Below are 19,600 nucleotides of genomic sequence, written 5' to 3' on the forward strand. Positions count from 1 at the left end.
AAGTTGTCACAGTCCCTGAGCAAGAAGAAAGGGAAAAAATGGCTAAAAGAAAAGTGCCTTTTTGTGTTCATTGGATGTAGGCACCACCAAGAAGAGGATGTTGCCCATCCCAAATTGCCTAAATAGCCTCCATGGTGCCATTTGAACCCGTGTCCTCATTCTGACCCTCTGGATTGCTAGTTCATTATGTTATCACTATATCACCATCTTGAAAATAATGAAACAGTAATCATATATGCCTGGGAAAATGCAATGACAGCAAATTTCTTCCAAGGCATATTTGTGCTGTTTTTTTCCTTTCAATAACTGCACACAATTTCCGGCTATGCATGTCTTTAATTATATACCCCCAAAGGAGATGGTGGTGTTGTGAAATGTCACTGAACTAGTAATCCAGAAGCCCAGGTTAATGTGCCAGAGACATGGGTTTGAATTCCACCTTGGCAGATTAGATTAGATTAGATTAGACTTACAGTGTGGAAACAGGCCCTTCGGCCCAACAAGTCCACACCGACCCGCCGAAGCGCAACCCACCCATACCCCTACATTTATCCCTTACCTAACACTACGGGCAATTTAGCATGGCCAATTCACCTGACCCGCACATCTTTGGACTGTGGGAGGAAACCGGAGCACCCGGAGGAAACCCACGCAGACACGGGGAGAACGTGCAAACTCCACACAGTCAGTCGCCTGAGTCGGGAATTGAACCCGGGTCTACAGGCGCTGTGAGGCAGCAGTGCTAACCACTGTGCCACCGTGCCGCCCACGGCCGCCAGATGATGAAATTAGAATTCAAAAAAAATCTATCCTAATGGTGATCATGCAACCACAGTTTCATTGTATAAAAATCCAACTGATTCATTTGGCAACCTCACATGATGTGGCCTACACATAACTCCATACCCACCACAATCTGGATCACTTTTATCTGCCCTCTGAGCAATTATGAATGGGCACTAAGTGCTGACCTAGCCTAAGATGCCCACATCCCATGAACAAATTAAAGAAAAATAAGTGTACTTCCTCAACCCAAAGCACCAAGCAGATGCATTGTCAGAATACTGCAAAATATTTCAATGAAAATATTGGCAACAAATAAAAATAAAGGAAAATAAGGTACATATAATTGCTTTTTTAAGATACTTCAAATTTCAAGTGTGTTCTCTTTCTAAAATGAAGTTTTTTCATTCCAGGTTATTGGATGGGAAGAGTCGCTTGTAAAACTCCAAACAGATTTTACCTCCTACAAAGCCATACACGGCCATTCCGATACAGATTACAATCTCCAGACTGCTCAACTTGACCAATTAAAGAAAGTATGACAATTTATTTATTTTTCTCATCCATTGCAGAGTAATGCTTGTTTGACATTGTTCTGTACATTAGCTCCAAAAGAAGAACTCCCAGTAACTTATGTAATACAAAATAAAATTCAAAACCACACATCTGCTTGAGAGATTGTCATATTACAGTAAAGGAAAAAAATCTTTTCTGACTACATGAAAATTTACGCAATATTTTTAGGCTATACTTTCACATATTTTGACCAAGTATCCTTTTCAGGGAGTTTCATGGCAAGTCTCCCTCCATGAGTCCTGACCACTTTTTTCACAGAATTCTCTGCTGCTCATGTCATTAATTATGCATTTGGCATGAAAAAGACATTTATTATATAATTTTTAAAAAAGTAATTATCTAAATGTAATGCAGTTTGAAAGATTTCAAAACACACGACAAAGTAAAGTCTCCTTTAAATTGTTCTCAAAAGTTTTTAACTAATATAAAAAGTCTTGCTCATCTAGCTTTTGCTAATCTATTACTAAGTGTTTTTCTCCTGTCATAAACCCCACAAAATAAATTACTACTAACCTCGCAGGAGGCCTTCAAATCACCTTTGACACATACTAGTTTTAAAATCTTAGTTCTGAAACGACTGATCCAGTTAATTGTTAGACCCCTTCACAAAAAATAGACAAACACCCATATGCCATTAATTTGAAATCCAAACTCAAAAATAAACTATATTTTAATGTATAAATCACACTCCTTAAATCATAAACTCTTTATTTACAACTTTATTTCAACATTACTAAGATTTTTCACAATTACAGTTTTCTTTAAGTTTACATTTGTCTCAAATCTCCACTGTTTTCATGGATGGTACATAGGTTGGCGACTTGACATAAAATAACAGAGAGAATGATGTCAAAGAAATATATTATGCGTTTGTGCTCCAGAATCCTATAGCAGAATTTCAAAAGCAATAAACATGATGTTCCCAATGTGCCAGGCTTTGCAAAGAGCTCTCGATGAAGATCCGCACATCAGTTCTTTTTTAATTATAAAATCTATGCAGCTGAGGGCAAGCTAGATTATGAATATTTCATGAATCCTTCCACTTCCAAGTCCGTTCACACTTCTGACTCAAGGAAAAAGTAATAGTAGCAAAAAGAAACAGCATCATCTACTACAATGGCAGAAACCCAATGTAGATTTTAGGCTGAAAGAAATTGCTGCCACTTTTTCTTCAGAGTTCACACGAATAATTTATTATTTGTAGTGGATTCCCAATCTTTATTTGTTACTATTCATGGTGTTTGATATTTATTTGCCAGTGGAGGCAGCTCAGGCTGTTGGTGTGATTTCAAACATGCAATCCCAGGGGGCAGGGCTGCATCGTGCAAACTCCACTATACAACACAATATTTAAAATAGGGGGAGATCAGGGGTCCCACTCCTCTCTAATTAAGGACCTGTTAAGCTCCTTGAGGAGCTTGTTAACAGGCTGGGGAGAATAAGAAGGTAATTTTCAGTTCATGCATTGCCAAACCTGAACAGTCTGCATATTAGTGCAGACATCAGGTTCAAAACAGACAGAAATTAAACCTTTTGTTTTAAAGCAGGAAATTGCAGGATCTTGTGCATTAGCTTTCAATTTGGCCACTTTTGTTTGTTATGGGTTTGCTGGCCTTCCAAGGCAATGTCTGTCTTCCTCCTCAAGTAGCAAAGGCACTATCATGTCTCCTGTCTGTATTTGCTATTTATGCTCAGGAAACAGCTTCCACCATTTGATAATGCTTAGCACTACCAATTGGGATCCAAGCTTGCCTTAACCCTATCAAGGTATTTACATTTCAAGGTTGTGTTGCAACATTTAATAGAAGTCTTACCTTCAACCTATTTTGATTCATTTGTGCTTCTCACTACTGCAAGCTATTTTTATGCCTTCTCATGTGCATCTCACATATCACCCCCTTCACCTCCATTCTACTAGGTGGATTGTTTTCTTTCTAAAATAGCAATTGGTGTTTAGCACCACTTAAAAATAACAAAAGTCATTTTCTGTCAGAATTGCATGTTCTATAAATGATTGATGGCTAAGAAATAAGTAAGTCTAAATAGACTTACAGAAAGAAATAAGACTTTTCTCAGACATACGTGATTGAAAAATTATTGTAATGCATTCAGTTATTTCTTTACAGTTTGGATATTGTTTTATTTAACAGAACTTATTGTTTTTAAAAATGAGTGATTAATCTATTCAATGTAATATGATGTTGATATGTAGAACCGATGGATTTCAAATCTTGCAAAGCTGATGGTTTTACTTTAAGTAATTAATTTATTGTTTTCAACTGAACCACATATGGAGTGGAATGTGACAGTGCCTGCAAATAGTTTTATACACAATAGTCTTAGCATTGTAAGTGATTCACTATCCACTATTTAGGTGGTGTTACATTATTATTGCTTTATCAACTTTGAATATAAATGAATAACATGCCCTTCTTCAGCTAACTGAAGTTTCTATAGAGCAGTGTCTATTTTCACACATTTTATAATGCTTTTCTAAACAGTTTATGAAACTGGTAAACTCTTTCACATATGGAATGGTAACATTTACCCAAATCCTATTTGTTTAATATCAATAGGCCTGTGCACAGTATGCATATCCTAAAACAATTTCTTTTCACCTTTCTCTGTTACTCGGGCCATCATTTTCTGACCCCTTTGAGGATCCCCTTGGAGGCAAGGGGAGAGTGGGATGTGTAAAATTCTTTGGGCACAGTTTAAATAGCATTTTGACATCTTCACACTTGGAACCCATTTTAGAAAGAGCAGACTGCAATTCTTGTGAGAACATTTCATGGTGATGAAAATAAGCATTCTTTTCCCATTCATTCTGGGAAAATGGGAGTAACCAGCTGGGCCAGTCTTTATTACCCATTTCTAATTGTCAGCACAAACCTGAACATTTTCCAAGTCTTATTGCATTCGGACATAGACTGCTTCAATATCTGAAGAGTTACAAATGTCTGAACATTGTTCATGGATGATGCACATGACCAGTTCTGACCTTGTAGGTCATTACAATGGAGGGAGATTACACTGATGAATTCCTGTGAAATATTTTGGAACTGAGACGACTGACCTCTGACAACCACAACCATCTTCCTTCATGCTAGGTATGACTTCAACCAATAGACAGTTTTTCCTCTAAGTCCTCACTGAATAGCTTTGCTAAGGCTCTTTATGCCACATTTAGTCAAATGCTGCCTTGATGTCAAAGGTAGTCAAGCAGGAGGCTGGGAGAACACAGAAAGCCAGGCAGCTACAGGAGCTGAAGAAGGGTTACACCCAAAATGTCAACATCTCCACCTTCTGAGGCTGCTTGGTTTGCTGTGTTCTCCCAGCCTCCTACTTGTCTACCTTAGATTCCAGCATCTGCCATTTTTTTTTGTCTCTAACAAGCCTTAATGTCAAAGGCAGTCACTCACTTATTGCCATTTGAGTAGAAATTGATTGTTATTTTGGCCCATGTCAATTTGTAATTACGGACTTGGGTCACCCAGCATCAGTGCACCAAGCAGTTATGTCAACATGGCAAACAGGCAGCAGGTTCAGCTATTCAAATCAGTGCTACACAGAGGTAGGTTCAGACAAACGGCTGAGTAGTGTGAAAGGAGCATTTCACACCGTGAGTTCAGGTACCAGGACTTTGGAGTTGAGCCTTTACAGTATCATCTAACTGACAGTTGGATCCAATGAAAAGATGTTTGGAGGAAACAACTGGGAGAGTGGCTCTTAAGACTAGCAGAACACCCACCATATGCATTGTCCACTCAAAAACCCTCAGAGAGAATGATAAGCAGGCTGCAGTGCAGGCAAGAAACTGTTGTATAAATACAAATCGACAAAGATAATAAAGAAATACGACCTGACAGCCATTATATAGATAGTTGCAGATTGGAAGAGTTTGGGACCTGAATATTGAAGGATGTTTTAACGTTTCTTAAACGTAAGATAGTAAGAGATATTGGGGTAGCTCTCTTTAGATTAGATATGTCATTAGTGTAGTAAAGAGAGTTGAACTAAGCTTGAAAGACCAAGATGTAAAATCAGTTAGCACAGAGATAGGAAATAGGAAAGGCAAGAGTTCACCTGTGAAAGAAGTTTATAGGCCCTCCAAACCATGGAGCAGTGTATACAGAAATAAATAAATTAGACATGTAAAAAAATTGGAATTATCATGCATGACTTTAATTACATGTAGATGAATTAGACTAATCAAGGTAATGTAGAAAATAAGTTCATATCGTATATTCAGGACAATTTTTTTAAAGCAATACGTTCTAAATCTAACCAAACACTGCCTATTTTAGACATAGAAATGAACATCGAGACACAGTTAATCATTAATTTCAAAGTAAAGGAGCCTCAAAAAGAGAGCAATCATAAATGTTATAAAATTTCAAAACCAATTTTAAGGAGAGAAGTTTGAGTCTAAGAGTACCTTTTGAACCTGGATTCAGTAATTATAAAGGCATTTACATAGTACATAGAACATAGAAAATTACAGCGCAGTACAGGCCCTTCGGCCCTTGATGTTGCGCCAATCCAAGCCCACCTAACCTACACTAGCCCACTATCCTCCATATGCCTATCCAATGCCCGTTTAAATGCCCATAAAGAGGGAGAGTCCACCACTGCTACTGGCAGGACATTCCATGAACTCACGACTCGCTGAGTAAAGAATCTACCCCTAACATCTGTCCTATACCTGCCACCCCTTAATTTAAAGCTATGCCACCTCGTAATATCTGACTCCATACGTGGAAAAAGGTTCTCATGGTCAACCCTATCTAAACCCCTAATCATTTTGTACACCTCTATCAAGTCACCCCTAAACCTTTTTTTCTCCAATGAAAACATCCCCTCAGCCTTTCCTCATACGATCTTCCTACCATACCAGGAAACATCCTGGTACACCTCTTCTGCACCCGTTTTAGTGCCTCCACATCCTTCCTATAGTATGGCGATCAAAACTGCACACAATACTCCAGATGCGGCTGCACCAGAGTCTTATACAACTGCAACATGACCTCAGGACTCCAGAACTCAATTCCTCTACCAATAAAAGCCAGTACGCCATATGCCTTCTTCACAGCACTATTTACCTGGATGGCAACTTTCAGAGATCTGTGTACATGGACACCAAGATCCCTCTGCTCATCCACACTATCAAGTGTCCGACCATTAGCCCAGTACCCCATCTTCTTGTTACTCTTACCAAAATGAATCACTTCACACTTACCTACATTGAACTCCATTTGCCACCTTTCTGCCCAGCTCTGCAGCTTATCTATATCCCGCTGTAACCTACCACATTCTTCCTCACTGTCAACAACTCCACCGACTTTCGTATCATCCGCAAACTTGCTCACCCAACTTTCTAGTCCCTCCTCCAGGTCATTTATAAAAATGACAAACAGCAATGGTCCCAAAACAGATCCTTGCAGAACACCGCTAGTAACACCGTGGGCGGCACGGTGGCACAGTGGTTAGCACGGCTGTCTCACAGCACCTGAGACCCAGGTTCAATTCCCGACTCAGGCGACTGACTGTGTGGAGTTTGCATGTTCTCCCCGTGTCTGCGTGGGTTTCCTCCGGGTGCTCCGGTTTCCTCCCACAGTCCAAAGATGTGCGGGTCAGGTGAATTGGCCATGCTAAATTGCCCGTAGTGTTAGGTAAGGGGTAAATGTAGGGGTATGGGTGGGTTGTGCCTCAGCGGGTCGTTGTGGACTTGTTGGGCCGAAGGGCCTGTTTCCACACTGTAGGTAATCTAACTCCACTCCAAGATGAACCTTTACCATCAACTACTACCCTGTCTTCTTCCAACCAGCCAATTCCTAATCCAAACCTCCAACTCACCCTCAATGCCATACCTCCATATTTTTTGCAGTAGCCTACCATGGGGAACCTTATCAAATGCCTTACTAAAATCCATATACACCACATCTACCGCTTTACCCTCGTCCACCTCCTTAGTCACCTTCTCAAAGAATTCAATAAGGTTTGTGAGGCATGATCTGCCCTTCACAAAACCATGCTGACTATCCATGATCACATTATTCCTATCCAGACAAATCTAAATGAACTGGGCAGCTACAAAAAAAGTAGAACACTAGAGATGCAATCACAAACATTTTCAACACTATTTAATAATGCTCAACAAAGTTTTATCCCCGTGAGAAGGAAAGACTTGTTGAGAAGGCCACATCATTTATATCCAAATAAGGATGTGAAAGATAATTAAATCTGAAAAGATTAGTGGTTGGTCAGTATTAAGAGCCAGCAAAGAATGACGAAAGAAAGGAAGAAAATAGGTATGAGAGAAAGCTATCTAGCAATACAGAACAAATAGTAAGAGTTTCTACAAATATATAAATGGAGAGAAAAACAAATAAAGTTTGTGTTGGTCCTCTAGAGAATAAATCTGAGGAATTGATTATGAAAAACAAGAAAATGGAGTAGATGTAGAATAAGTATTCACTGTAGAGGACTTAGAAGAATTCCCAAAGACAGCGGACGCTGAATCCTATGAGAAATTGGCTAATTGTCATTTTTGTACACTTGCATGGAGGTGTTTTTCTAATGAGGCCTAATACATTTTCTCCTGCTAGCGTCCTAAACATGCCTTACTAACTAAGTACCACATTCCTATAGTGTCACATTCATCCATTGTTATCCAATTCTGCCACTCGCCGAAGTCATAAATACATCACTGAACTAAAAACAAAGAATGATACAGTACAAGAACAGGCCTTTCCACCCTCCAAGCCTGCGCCAACATATTTTGCCACTGCTGGGACATCATGGGATTCCCAGTACCAGCAACTTTTTAGAAGGCCCTTTTTCACCCAGGCACATGATGACAATTTTGAGCTGCCCAGCAATGTTTATGACATTTGTTCCAGATATGGCAGGTAAGGATAAACTAACACCCCACTTTATGAACCTTGAGGTCCTGATTGGCGGGGTGATGAAGTGAAGGATCATCGTCTTCTCCAAAGAGGAGGAGGCCATGGCACCTTGCCAGCCTCGTTCAATGTTATCATCAGGGCCAGTGCAGTCGTCACAGCCTCAAGGAATACACAGCAGTAAAGGAAGAAGGTTGTTTTCCATTCCATGAAGGTAAGTACTACTATCTTCTTTTTGGTACCCACACTCATTCTATCTCTGCTTCCCAAGTCTCATGCTCCAAAATTACCACGATTGCATATAGTATGAAGCCTCACACAGTTTCACCCACTCAGATCCCCCAGATTACTAAACCTGCATGGCCTCTGCATTCCTATTCACTCAGCAAAGCTCATCACCTCTTTTACGATCTGCACCAACACTAACAACGTTGCCAGCTGCTTTCATCTCACTCAATCTTTTCCTTTGTTTCATTCCAGGCAAAAATTGCCTACGATAGGACAGAAAGAATGAAGACAGGTGGTGGGTGGGTCCCCAATATTTGGTTCCTCACTTCCCACAAGAAGACAATTATGATAATGGCTTCGTGGAGTGGCCGACTGACCATGCCCAAACCCCTGGATTTATATTGGATATTGTCCTTGACTTACTGTGCTTGCATCCCCTGCCTGAGGGGCCTTGACTTGAGGACTAGCTCTTAAACCTTGGCCATATGGTTGATGTACAGGGAGTGTTTGTGGCATATACACAGCTGATACATGATGCAGATATGTCATTGACACCGCATGGTTCCATACAGCCTCACGTTTATTCCTTTGACTATGGAGTGCTGACAACTATGACAAGCTGCATGGCCTTGCGTCTGCTGCCATGGCAAGGCAAAACAGAAGTACCCTGTTAGTTCTGACCTCGGGAGCAAAGGGCACATTGGCAAGGTAAAGCAGAGATGTTGTGGGGCTCAAAGTGAGTGAGTGCTAAAAGAGCAAGTGAGGATGCCTGAGATTCACCCTGGTCAAATCCATAAGATGTGTGTCTGCCCTTGCCACACCCTGCAAGTGTCCTTGCAGCAGCATTGCAATGAAAGCTGTCACTGTGCTCCAAAATGCAGCATTGAAGTGCAGAAGTGTACACAATAATGCGATGAGGCTGGTATGTTTTCAATATCATGGTCTGTGAATATGGTGTGTAAACAGTTGCTAACTGTGCAATGTGCCCTGAGATTTCATTTCATTTCATGATATCCAAAATGGCCGTCTGGAGGAGGAATCAGCAACAGAGTCACTGGGTAACCATTTTGACTTCCATATCAGGGATTCCTAGTTAAAAATCACACAACACCAGGTTATAGTCCAACAGGTTTAATTGAAAGCACACGAGCTTTCGGAGCATCGCTCCTTCATCAGGTGATAGTGGAGGGCTCAATTCTAACACACAGAACGTATAGCAAAAGTTTACAGTGTGATGTAACTGAAATTATATATTGAAAAATTGATTGTCTGTTAAGTCTTTCATCTGCTTGAATACCATGAGAGTTTCACTTCTTTCATGTGTAAATCACAAAACCATTTTTTAAAAAGTTGCATTCTCAGGTTAGCTGTTAACAATGGTGCTAGCTTGACAATATGTTGAAGGTGTTAGCCCCCTGTGTTCTCTGTCTATGCCATGATGTTTAGATTGATTCTCATCTAAAAAGTGAGATAACGGAGTTTTACATGAATTCGTACAGTTTTTGAACTCAGAGTTCTACATGAATGCATGCAGTTTTTGAGCAATGTACAATGTAACCCTGCAAGTACAAATTCACCCTACAAAATATATGCGTGCATGTGGGTCTTTGTCTATCTGTCTGTGTGTCTGTCTGTCTGTCTGGGTTGGGGGTTGTGAGTGCGAAAAAGTGTATTTGTGTAGTGAGTGTAGAGTGTCTTAAGTCTGTGAGGGGGTGCATGTGAGACCGTGGGAGTGTGTGTGTGTCAGTAAGGGTGTGTGTGGGTGTCTGTGTGCGCATCTATGTATATGTGTATCCGTGTGTATGTGTGTACAGGAGTGCCTGTGTGTGTGTGTGTAGGAGTGTCTGTGTGTGCGTATAGTGCAATCGTGGTCACCTGTAATGTGACATGAACCCAAGGTCCCGGTTGAGGCCCTCCCTATGGGTACCAAATTTAGCTATCAGCCTCTGCTCGGCCACTTTTCACTGCTACCTGTCCCAAACTTCGCCTTGGAGGATGGTCACCCGAAGGTCCGAGGTCGAATGTCCTGGACCACTGAAGTGTTCCCCAACTGGGAGGGAACACTCCTGTCTGTTGATTGTTGTGCAGTGCCCATTCATCCGTTGTCGTAGCCTTTGCTGGGTTTCCTCAATGTACCATGCCTCAGGGCATCCTTGCCTGCAACATATAAGATAGACAAACTTGGCTGAGTCACATGAGTACCTGCCATGTACAAGGCATTCCTAGAGTATAGTTGCTATCTGATGTGTGAGCGAATGGAAAACTGCATAATAATGAGGTGAAATTAAGTGATAATGAGGATGATGGTGTGCAATATAGTGAAAATTACATTTAGCAATTCAAAATTTGTTGGAAAATGGGACTTTTTGATCTCAACATGTCTCATTAAATGTCTTACTCAATTTTCTCACCATGGTCAACTTTGTTCAGAGACTGGACAGATTCTGCCCTTGAAAATCAAGAGGTGAACAGGTAGAAGGGACTTGCAACTATCATCATCACCTCATAAGGGATACTGGAAAACTAAAGCCATACAAGTCCCCAAGATCAGATGGCCTTTCCACCCGCCATCGGGTTCTAACCTAAGTGACCACTAAAGAGATGGTTGTGACTCCAAACAAGAACCCTTGAGTTAAGGCAGTGGAGAAATACACTACCAGATTTGAGACAACCCCAGCCACAATCAGGCAGACCACAAGTTGCCTGAAGATAAGCATTAGATGCTGGGACCTCTCTGGTGGGGAGTTTCCCTGGTAAGGGTACCCCAGATCATGGTGACCTGCTCGGTTTTGCACAAGCAAGTGCTTAAAAATGGAGGGCCATGGTCAAATAGGATATGGTGGAGAGCAAAGCATCTTCAGACAAACAGGAAACTGCAGCATCTGGAAAGTTGTGCAGAGATCACAGAGAGAACATAATGACATAGAGGTTCAGGAAATATTCATAAATGTTCATTTCTGATGACTATTCCACACCATTCTTCCAAATAAAAGTTTACCTGGAACCTCCACTGTTGCAGTTTACCACAATTGCAAGCAAGTCTCTCAATGGAAGAGACCACATGCATAGCCAAGAGGGATTTGACAGCAGGCATATCTAGATGGACTCCTCCATAACTGATCCAGAGTTCAGCCAGCCTCTGGAATCTCTACTATCTTCACACATGCTCTTGCTGAGCTTACAGCATCTGCTGCTTTATGACATTTCTTGAGGCATATCATCTGCCTGGGGCTCAACATCAGCCTGGTCTACCTCACTCCTCAGAGCGTTAGTGGCCTCAGCTACCCTAGACTCTGACATCCAGTCAAAATATTGTGGATCTAGTATCCAGCACATCCCACAGTCCAACAGTGGCATATTACAGTATTTTCACGTTCAACCAATTCAGATGATGCTTTTCTGGCAGAAAGGTAGTACACTCCTTTCTAATAGAAATGAAACATTCTTGTCTCTGCTTACTTTCTCTATTAATGGCCTGTGAGGCTTTCATTGAGAATCTCATACTCAAGAACCACTGCATTCCAGTCAAGAAGAAACATTCTGATTAAGCACTGTACCACCTCACCCTTGCCACTCCACTACCCTACTCTCATAAAATGTGGAGGTCACCAGGAACAACATCAGGTTAGTTCAAAATCACTTGCTCAATGGTATACTTCCACAGTACTAGTGCAATTCACGATGAGAACTAGTCTATCAAATTCAAATTAATGTATTAATGCCTCAAATCTATGTACCTGAAATGCATGCACATGCAACTGATATGGGGGTTTACCCCATGTTGTAACAGTTTTCTCCCTCTTTGCTCACCTAAGGATTTACATGGTCATCATGCTCATTTTGTGCCTGTTTTTGTTATGAGTATTTGGCCTACATCTAAGTTACTGTGATAGGATTTCAACCCATGTTCCCAGACAATGAACTTGGGGCTCTGGATTCCCATTCCAGAGACATTACTGTTATCCCACCATTTCTCCTACAAAGTTAATCTATGTGTCAATTCAACCTTGCATCTTTAACATCTCAAATCACTTTTTAAGAAATCTAATCGATTTTATTTCTTCAGCAGAGAAAGGGCAAATTGTTGAAAGGTTGGATCTGTTTCTTAGTCCATTGAAGCCACATGAGTTTATTTTCTGCGTATTTCTGAACGCCTGATTTGTTTAGTTAATCAATAACCTACAGTTTGTTAACCTACATTTAATCAGCGTTGAACCCATCTACCAGATACAGTTATATCCACCACAGACCAAATTCCCAGAGGTGCACTGGCTTCCAAATTGGTAGCCAATGACATTCAGTTTCCAGTCTATCTACCTAAAACAGATTTTTCTCATGGTTAAGATCCTCAATAAAAATCACTACAAGTAACGTTGTTCCTGCTACATAGATAAATAACCCATCTTTCCCTAAGCAAGTTGTGTGCCAATAGACACTTGTGAAAACATAGAACAGGGTAATGTTGACTATTATTTTTCTATAACAGCAGTCATGTCGTACAATGGTGCAGTAGGATGAAATAAGTACTTCCCTGCCCCATTACTGTAGTTAATTTGCAGTTCTATTTTGTTTTTTTTAATGTGGATGAATTATGGGGCATTACATGAAATGGTTTATTCATATGGCTGAATAAATCATTTTCTTTGTTTTAATATTTGTACTTCCAGGATTTTGCACAAGTCAATGTTCAGAGTTCTGAATTTGCACAGGAAATCAGTAATTATCAGGAAATGATACACAAGATGAAAGCACAATTAACCACTGTTACAGAACAGAAGAATGATGGTATGAAAGGTAAATATAATTGATAATGTGTTCATATTTTATGTCCATTGTTTAATTTTTTGTTGCATAGAGTGAAAGATATTTGAAAGATTATGGGACAGGTTTTAACTCCAAGTGTGCTTTTTGGCAGAAAACCTGTCTGTTGAGTTGATTTCCTACTGGAAGGGGCAGCAGGAGATCAGTTCAATTTTATCTGCCAGGCTATATTTAAAGACTACCCAGTTGACTTTCTGTTCAGGTTGACCATGAAGAGGAAGGAGAGCAACTCCCACCAGATGCAGTTTCACAACACTCAGATCCACATTAGTTTGCTGGTTTCTGAGATTCTTGAGTCTGAGGAAGGGTCATCCACAACTTCCCTTGTGGTCCAGGAACTTGCAATCTTGGTCCTTCTTTCTCCACAAAGCTAGGTTTTGCTCTCACCTGTGTCTTCATATCAGCTATTGGTCTGCGTCTGCCAAGGAGGACATATGGTTTCCCTACTCAGAATTGCTTCAGAATAGTTGGGCTGAAATTGGATGCCTATACTTGTTTTTGGAATATATAACTGATTTGCTTAAAACCGGCAGAAGGGTCATTTATTTATCCATCTCCTACTCCAAGTTGCAAAACTCTGCAGATTAATATCATGGTTGGTCAGAACGTTGACCTGATACTTTACCTGTTCATTACTAACTGCTTAGCCAGCTATTTTCCATTGAGCATGTAATGTTACAGTCAACTCTTTCAATGTGATTTCTACTATGCCACGTTACCTAACGTAATTAAACTTTAAAAAATAAAATCTTGGGAACAGAAAATGCTTGAATTACTCCGTAGAACAGAGGCAGATTTAATGGGTTCTGGAAAAGGATGTTGTGACTTTTTGACATGCAACAGTAAGGAGTCATGATTTTCTTGGGGCTGACCTACTATTTGCTTGAGGTGGGTTGGGTGACAAATTAATAAAAGAGGGCCAGAACTAGAGGAGGGAGAGCAGCCCAATCTAAGCACAGAATGGCAGCCATTACTAGTGGGTCAGGCAGCATCTAAGGAACAGGAGATTTGACGTTTCGGGCATAAGCCCTTCTTCATTCCTGAAGAAGGGCTTACGACTGAAACATCGAACCTCCTGTTCCTTGGATGCTGCCTGACCTGCTGCGCTTTTCCAGCAACACATTTTCAGCTCTGATCTCCAGCATCTGCAGTCCTCACTTTCTCCTCGAAGCCATTACTAGTGCTCAAGTTTCATTTGCAGGAAAGGCAGAGGACAGGAAATCAGCCTACCCCTGCCACATGCTTTGCAGATACTGTCCTGAAGGTTTGCCTTGATTCTGTGAGAGAGAACAAGAATGTTCTTTTTCCAGAGGATGACAGAATGAAACTGCTTTTTCAAGCCAAGCAAACGTGGATTGAGATGGATGAGAATGTCAGTTGGCAGTGCATACTCACTGGGTGGAGCACAAGAGTGGCTATTGTGCCTTAATTCATTCCAGCAAGGGGAATACAATTCCAGACTTTTGTAACAGGCCTCTGAGAATTCAAACATCAGCAGATGAGCCTGAGGGTACATGCTGTTCCTGAACATGCAATAAATCTGTGCCCAGGGTGCCTAATGACCTTTCAGCAACAGCTTTGAGCAGAATATTGAGTCAATGGGACTTCTTCACTTGTAACCTTTAATACGTTATACATATTGATATGTGACACATGTGACCTTCCATTTATTAATGCTGGATGCAAGGAGACTTCAAACTAATTTAGAGACCTCGAGTGATTGGGCAAACACTTGGCAGATGCAGTACAATGTGGCAAAATGTGAAGTTACATATTTCCTCGTGAAAAATAGAAAGGCAGAGTACTATTTAAATGGTGATAAATTGTGGATGCTCAAAGGGATCTAGGTGTCTTTGTACACCAGTCAATGAAAGTATTCCTGATGAAGGGCTTTTGCCCGAAATGTTGATTTTCAATAGACAATAGACAATAGGTGCAGGAGTAGGCCACTCAGCCCTTCGAGCCTGCACCGCCATTCAATATGATCATGGCTGATCATTCCTAATCAGTATCTGCTTCCTGCCTTATCTCCATAACCCTTGATTCCACTATCTTTGAGAGCTCTATCCAACTCTTTCTTAAATAAATCCAGAGACTAGGCCTCCACTGCCCTTTGGGGCAGAGCATTCCACACAGCCACCACTCTCTGGGTGAAGAAGTTTCTCCTCATCTCTGTCCTAAATGGTCTACCCCGTATTTTTAAGCTGTATCCTCTGGTTCGGCACTCACCCATCAGCGGAAACATGTTTCCTGCTGCCAGAGTGTCCAATCCTTTCATAATCTTATATGTCTCTATATAGTGTTTCCAGCTCCTCGGATGTTGCCTGACCTGCTGTACTTTTCCAGCACCACTCTAATCTAGACAATGAAACAGGCAGGTGCCTATCAGGAAATCAAATGGTTTATTGGCCTTCATTGCAAGAGGATTTTAATTCAGAAGTAGAGAAGTTTTATTACCATTATACAGGGCTTTGTTAAGACGACCTCTTGAGTATTGAATATTGTGTGCAGATTTTTCTCTCTTCCTAAGAAAGAATTTACATGCCGTTAGGGGGCAACTGCAGTGGATGTTCACCAGGCTGATACCAAGAATGGTAGGACTGTCCCATGAAGAGAGATCATTCAACTGTGTCTCAATACACAAAAATTTCGAAGGATGACAGGGGATTTGATTGAAACATATAAAATTCTAACATATCTGGAAAGACTAGATGCTAGGAGGATGTTTTCCTTTGTTATGGAGTCTAGAATGAGGGGTCAAAATCTCAGGATGTCAGTTAGAGCATTTAGCACTGAGATGCGGAACAATTCCTTCACTCTACCACAGAAGAGTGCTGAGGCCGAGTCAATGAATATAGTCAAGAAAAAAAATTGATAAATTTTAAGACATTTAAGGCATCAAAGGTATGGGAGAAAGTAGGAATAAGACATTGAGGGAGAGGATAAGCCATGATCAATTTGAAGGGTGGAGCAGCTTCAAAGAGCTAAATGACCTATTCCTGCTCCTGTTTTCTAGTTTATATACCTATATTCCATGAAGAAATGCAAAGTCAAGTCAATAAATATGTATGGTTAGGAAGCTTATTGCAAATGTGCTAGAAAAATCCACATTCCTATGTTGAGTGCAAAAGTCACAATTTGACAGTTATATTCATATCCTATACTAACTTGCAGAACGTCAAACTGATTAAACATTTTACTATGCTATAGACAGTATCCTTGATTGATCTCTTTCTGTTGAACCTTCTGATTGATCCTTGGCCAAGTCCTTTGTTACTTGGTCTATTGGTGTCACGATGGTGTGGAACACCACAACTGGTTCATTATAAATGTCACAAAATTCTTTGATAAATTCCAATAACATTTTGAACGTAAAATCTTCCCTAAAGATGTAGCCCGCTTAGAGAAAGTTGTCCAAGGTCTTCAACTTGATCTAGCCTCTGAGTTGCAAAAACACCAAATGGAGTCAGCCAAACTGGGACTGCAGATCACTCAACTGGGAAATGACCTCTGCAACAGTCAAAAACTATACAACCAACGAGAACAGGTGAGCAATTAAAGATGTAAGGTTAATTATTTCACAATATCAATACTTTCACAGCACTAATTGAACAAATTGAAAATAATAGATTTGAAATACATCTTTATTGAAGGAAATACTGCATGAAGAAAATGGAATTTCATAGGTATAACTGAAAATGTCTTTGTTCCAAAGGCAGATTTCCCGCACCATATCTTATCATTGAAGGGAGTAATTCTGATTGCCTGGTGTGTTCTTAATATTCTAGTTTCTGGAATACCTACATTTTATTCTGGCTTCTACAGTCCCTGTCAATATGTAGAGTATTCTTCTGAGAATTACTTTAATCCAGCCTCTGCTGGCTAGCAAATTGATTGCTTATCTAATGATGTGGAAAAAGTCATTAGCAATTTAGCATTACCATTGGTCAAAACTGATACTAGCTTGAGGCAAATTTGTGACTAATTTGCAGTCTTAAAGGTTCCTCATTTATAATTAACTACAAATTTAATAAAATGGGTGTTTTTTCAGTAAAACAAAATTAACAGATGCAGTGATGACTTTTAATATTTACTCCCCCCCACCGAATACAAAGTGACCTGGCCGAGTTAAAAATATTAAATGTAATAATACTTCCCTTTCAGAAATCGTACTACAACATCATAAAGTGCCTGAGAGAAAAAAAATATACAGCTGGGGTTGGCATAACTCAAGTATTACACATGAGTAGTATTCATTGAGTTGAAACATTGTTGCTGTTTAATTATTGGATCGGTGCATAGTGGCATTCATTATTTGTTACAAAACCTATTTCATCCATTTCAAGCAACTATCTTTTGAGGGCTAAAATTATGTTCATTTGAATGTTGTGTCAAATATAACCAATTCATTTTTACACTACTTCACAAAAAAAAGTCTGCAACTTGGTTATAAAATGTGCTTGTGATTTCCAAGCCTTGCAATTACTTATGCTGCTTTCTGATTTAAAGCAAAGTCCAGTGTAGGTTCACAACTTTTTCAAAAGCATATGTTTAGTTTTAAGATCACTTTAACACCAATATTAATTTCAAAACTTATCTACACTTTAGCTGCTGGTTCATATTTCAGGGCCTTAAGTTGGATCTATAATTTCATAACATGCCTGTAGATTTATTTTTAACAATGTTCTGAGATTGATGTGCTTGTTTGAAGCTGTAAAGTCACTTTGATGTCTGATTTAAGCTTTAATGCAGCTTCTGATGGACATGATCAACTTCTGATCCAAGTGATTAAGCGTAGGTTTTGGACCACTTAAATAATGCCCTTAGAAGTGAATTTGCATTCTACATATTCTGCATGATTTCCTCCAAAGGCAATACAGAAGAGAGATGACCTCTTGAGGAAGTCTGAAGCAGACCTGCTTCAGGCTCGTGATAGTATCAAAGGGAAAGTAACAGAAATTGAAAAGCAAGGCGCTGTGGTGAAAAGCCTAGAGATGGACGTTCAGAGGCTGGAAAAAGAAAAGCAGCAAAAAGAAAATGAAAACATATCCCTTAAGGCAGAGATAGAACAATTGAACCAGGATCTACAAAACAGCAATAAAAACTGCAGAGAATTTGGTAAGCATGCTCTGGTATTTTGGTATGTTCCACAGTATATAATTTTCAAAGTCATATTGCTACATTAAGAGCATATCCTTACTTTCCAGTCTTTTTTTTTGGAAAGAAAACAACTGATTATTCAAATGTACTTTGGAGTTCCTTGATGATTTTTCTACACATTTTAAATTGCTCAAGGTTATGCTTAAATGCTTTTCATTACTTTTTCTGTTTCATTGAATTAATTAATACGTAAAAGGTGGTGAGATACCTGGTATCTCACTGCACAGCTAATATGGTGGATTTTGCTGTGAAAATTAGACCACACCTTTCACTGAACATACATGTACAGTTAAACATAAAAATCCAGAAGATGCTATCTCAGACTGTTCATTCAGAAGCAGTGAACAGCATGAAATTCCTGTGCTGGCTGACATTGTATGTACAGCAGATTAAACTAAGTACAAAAAGTCAAATCATTGCAGTCTACCTAATCATTTAACAATGTGGGAGGTCTTCAGTATTACAGAAGAACCTCTCTGGCATCAAGAATTAACCTTAAGAACTGAGGAGACTTTTTTCCTTCAGTTTTTAATTATTGTCATCATCTTTTACCTTCTGGCTGTATCTCTATATCAATTCAGTCTTTCTTTCCTATTCTTTATTTAATTTTCTCTACCTGATTTGACTTTGAATTGACTATCCCAACTGACTTTCTTTCTTGAGACTCTGAGCTGCAAATAAATGATTCTCTACAACCCCGTTTACTGCCTCATCTGCGTATTCCTAAGTGCCTTCCTTCTTCTTCTGACCATTAGCAATATTATTCAAAATCATCTGGTATTAATAAAACCTAACTCAACCTTTCCAATCTTCAATTGATTCTCCCAGCGATTTATTCTGTTAGAATACATGTTTGACTCTCAGTATTCAAATTTCCCAATTGTTGCATTCCAAAACCTGTTCGGCTATCTTCAACATAATCTACCTGTTTTCTGGTAAGCCCTAAGGATAGTATTCAAATCCTAAGTCTTCCTGCCTCTTCATCTCGCACACTTTTGGCCAAACCTTTATTCACTCCTAGCTTGTCTCCACCATTCACAGTGATTATACTTGTGTGAACGTATGAACAGAAATATCAAAAGTATGAGTTGGCCGTCAGGCCCTCAAGCCTTCATCATTCACTAAGA

General features: G+C 39.8%; 1 protein-coding gene across 1 annotated transcript in view; it reads left to right on the forward strand.

Moving 5' to 3' along the window:
* LOC132824060 (polyamine-modulated factor 1-binding protein 1-like) overlaps positions 1-19,600 on the forward strand; it is a 259,415-nt gene that overhangs the window by 72,520 nt on the left and 167,295 nt on the right. Inside the window, exons 7-10 of the mRNA XM_060838326.1 lie at positions 1,197-1,319; positions 13,160-13,286; positions 16,703-16,860; positions 18,185-18,431. Of these exons, the coding sequence (XP_060694309.1) occupies positions 1,197-1,319; positions 13,160-13,286; positions 16,703-16,860; positions 18,185-18,431 (655 nt within the window). The remainder of the gene's footprint in view (positions 1-1,196; positions 1,320-13,159; positions 13,287-16,702; positions 16,861-18,184; positions 18,432-19,600) is intronic.

The sequence above is a fragment of the Hemiscyllium ocellatum genome, chromosome 17, assembly GCF_020745735.1.
Source record: "Hemiscyllium ocellatum isolate sHemOce1 chromosome 17, sHemOce1.pat.X.cur, whole genome shotgun sequence".
NCBI classification, from domain to species: domain Eukaryota; kingdom Metazoa; phylum Chordata; class Chondrichthyes; order Orectolobiformes; family Hemiscylliidae; genus Hemiscyllium; species Hemiscyllium ocellatum.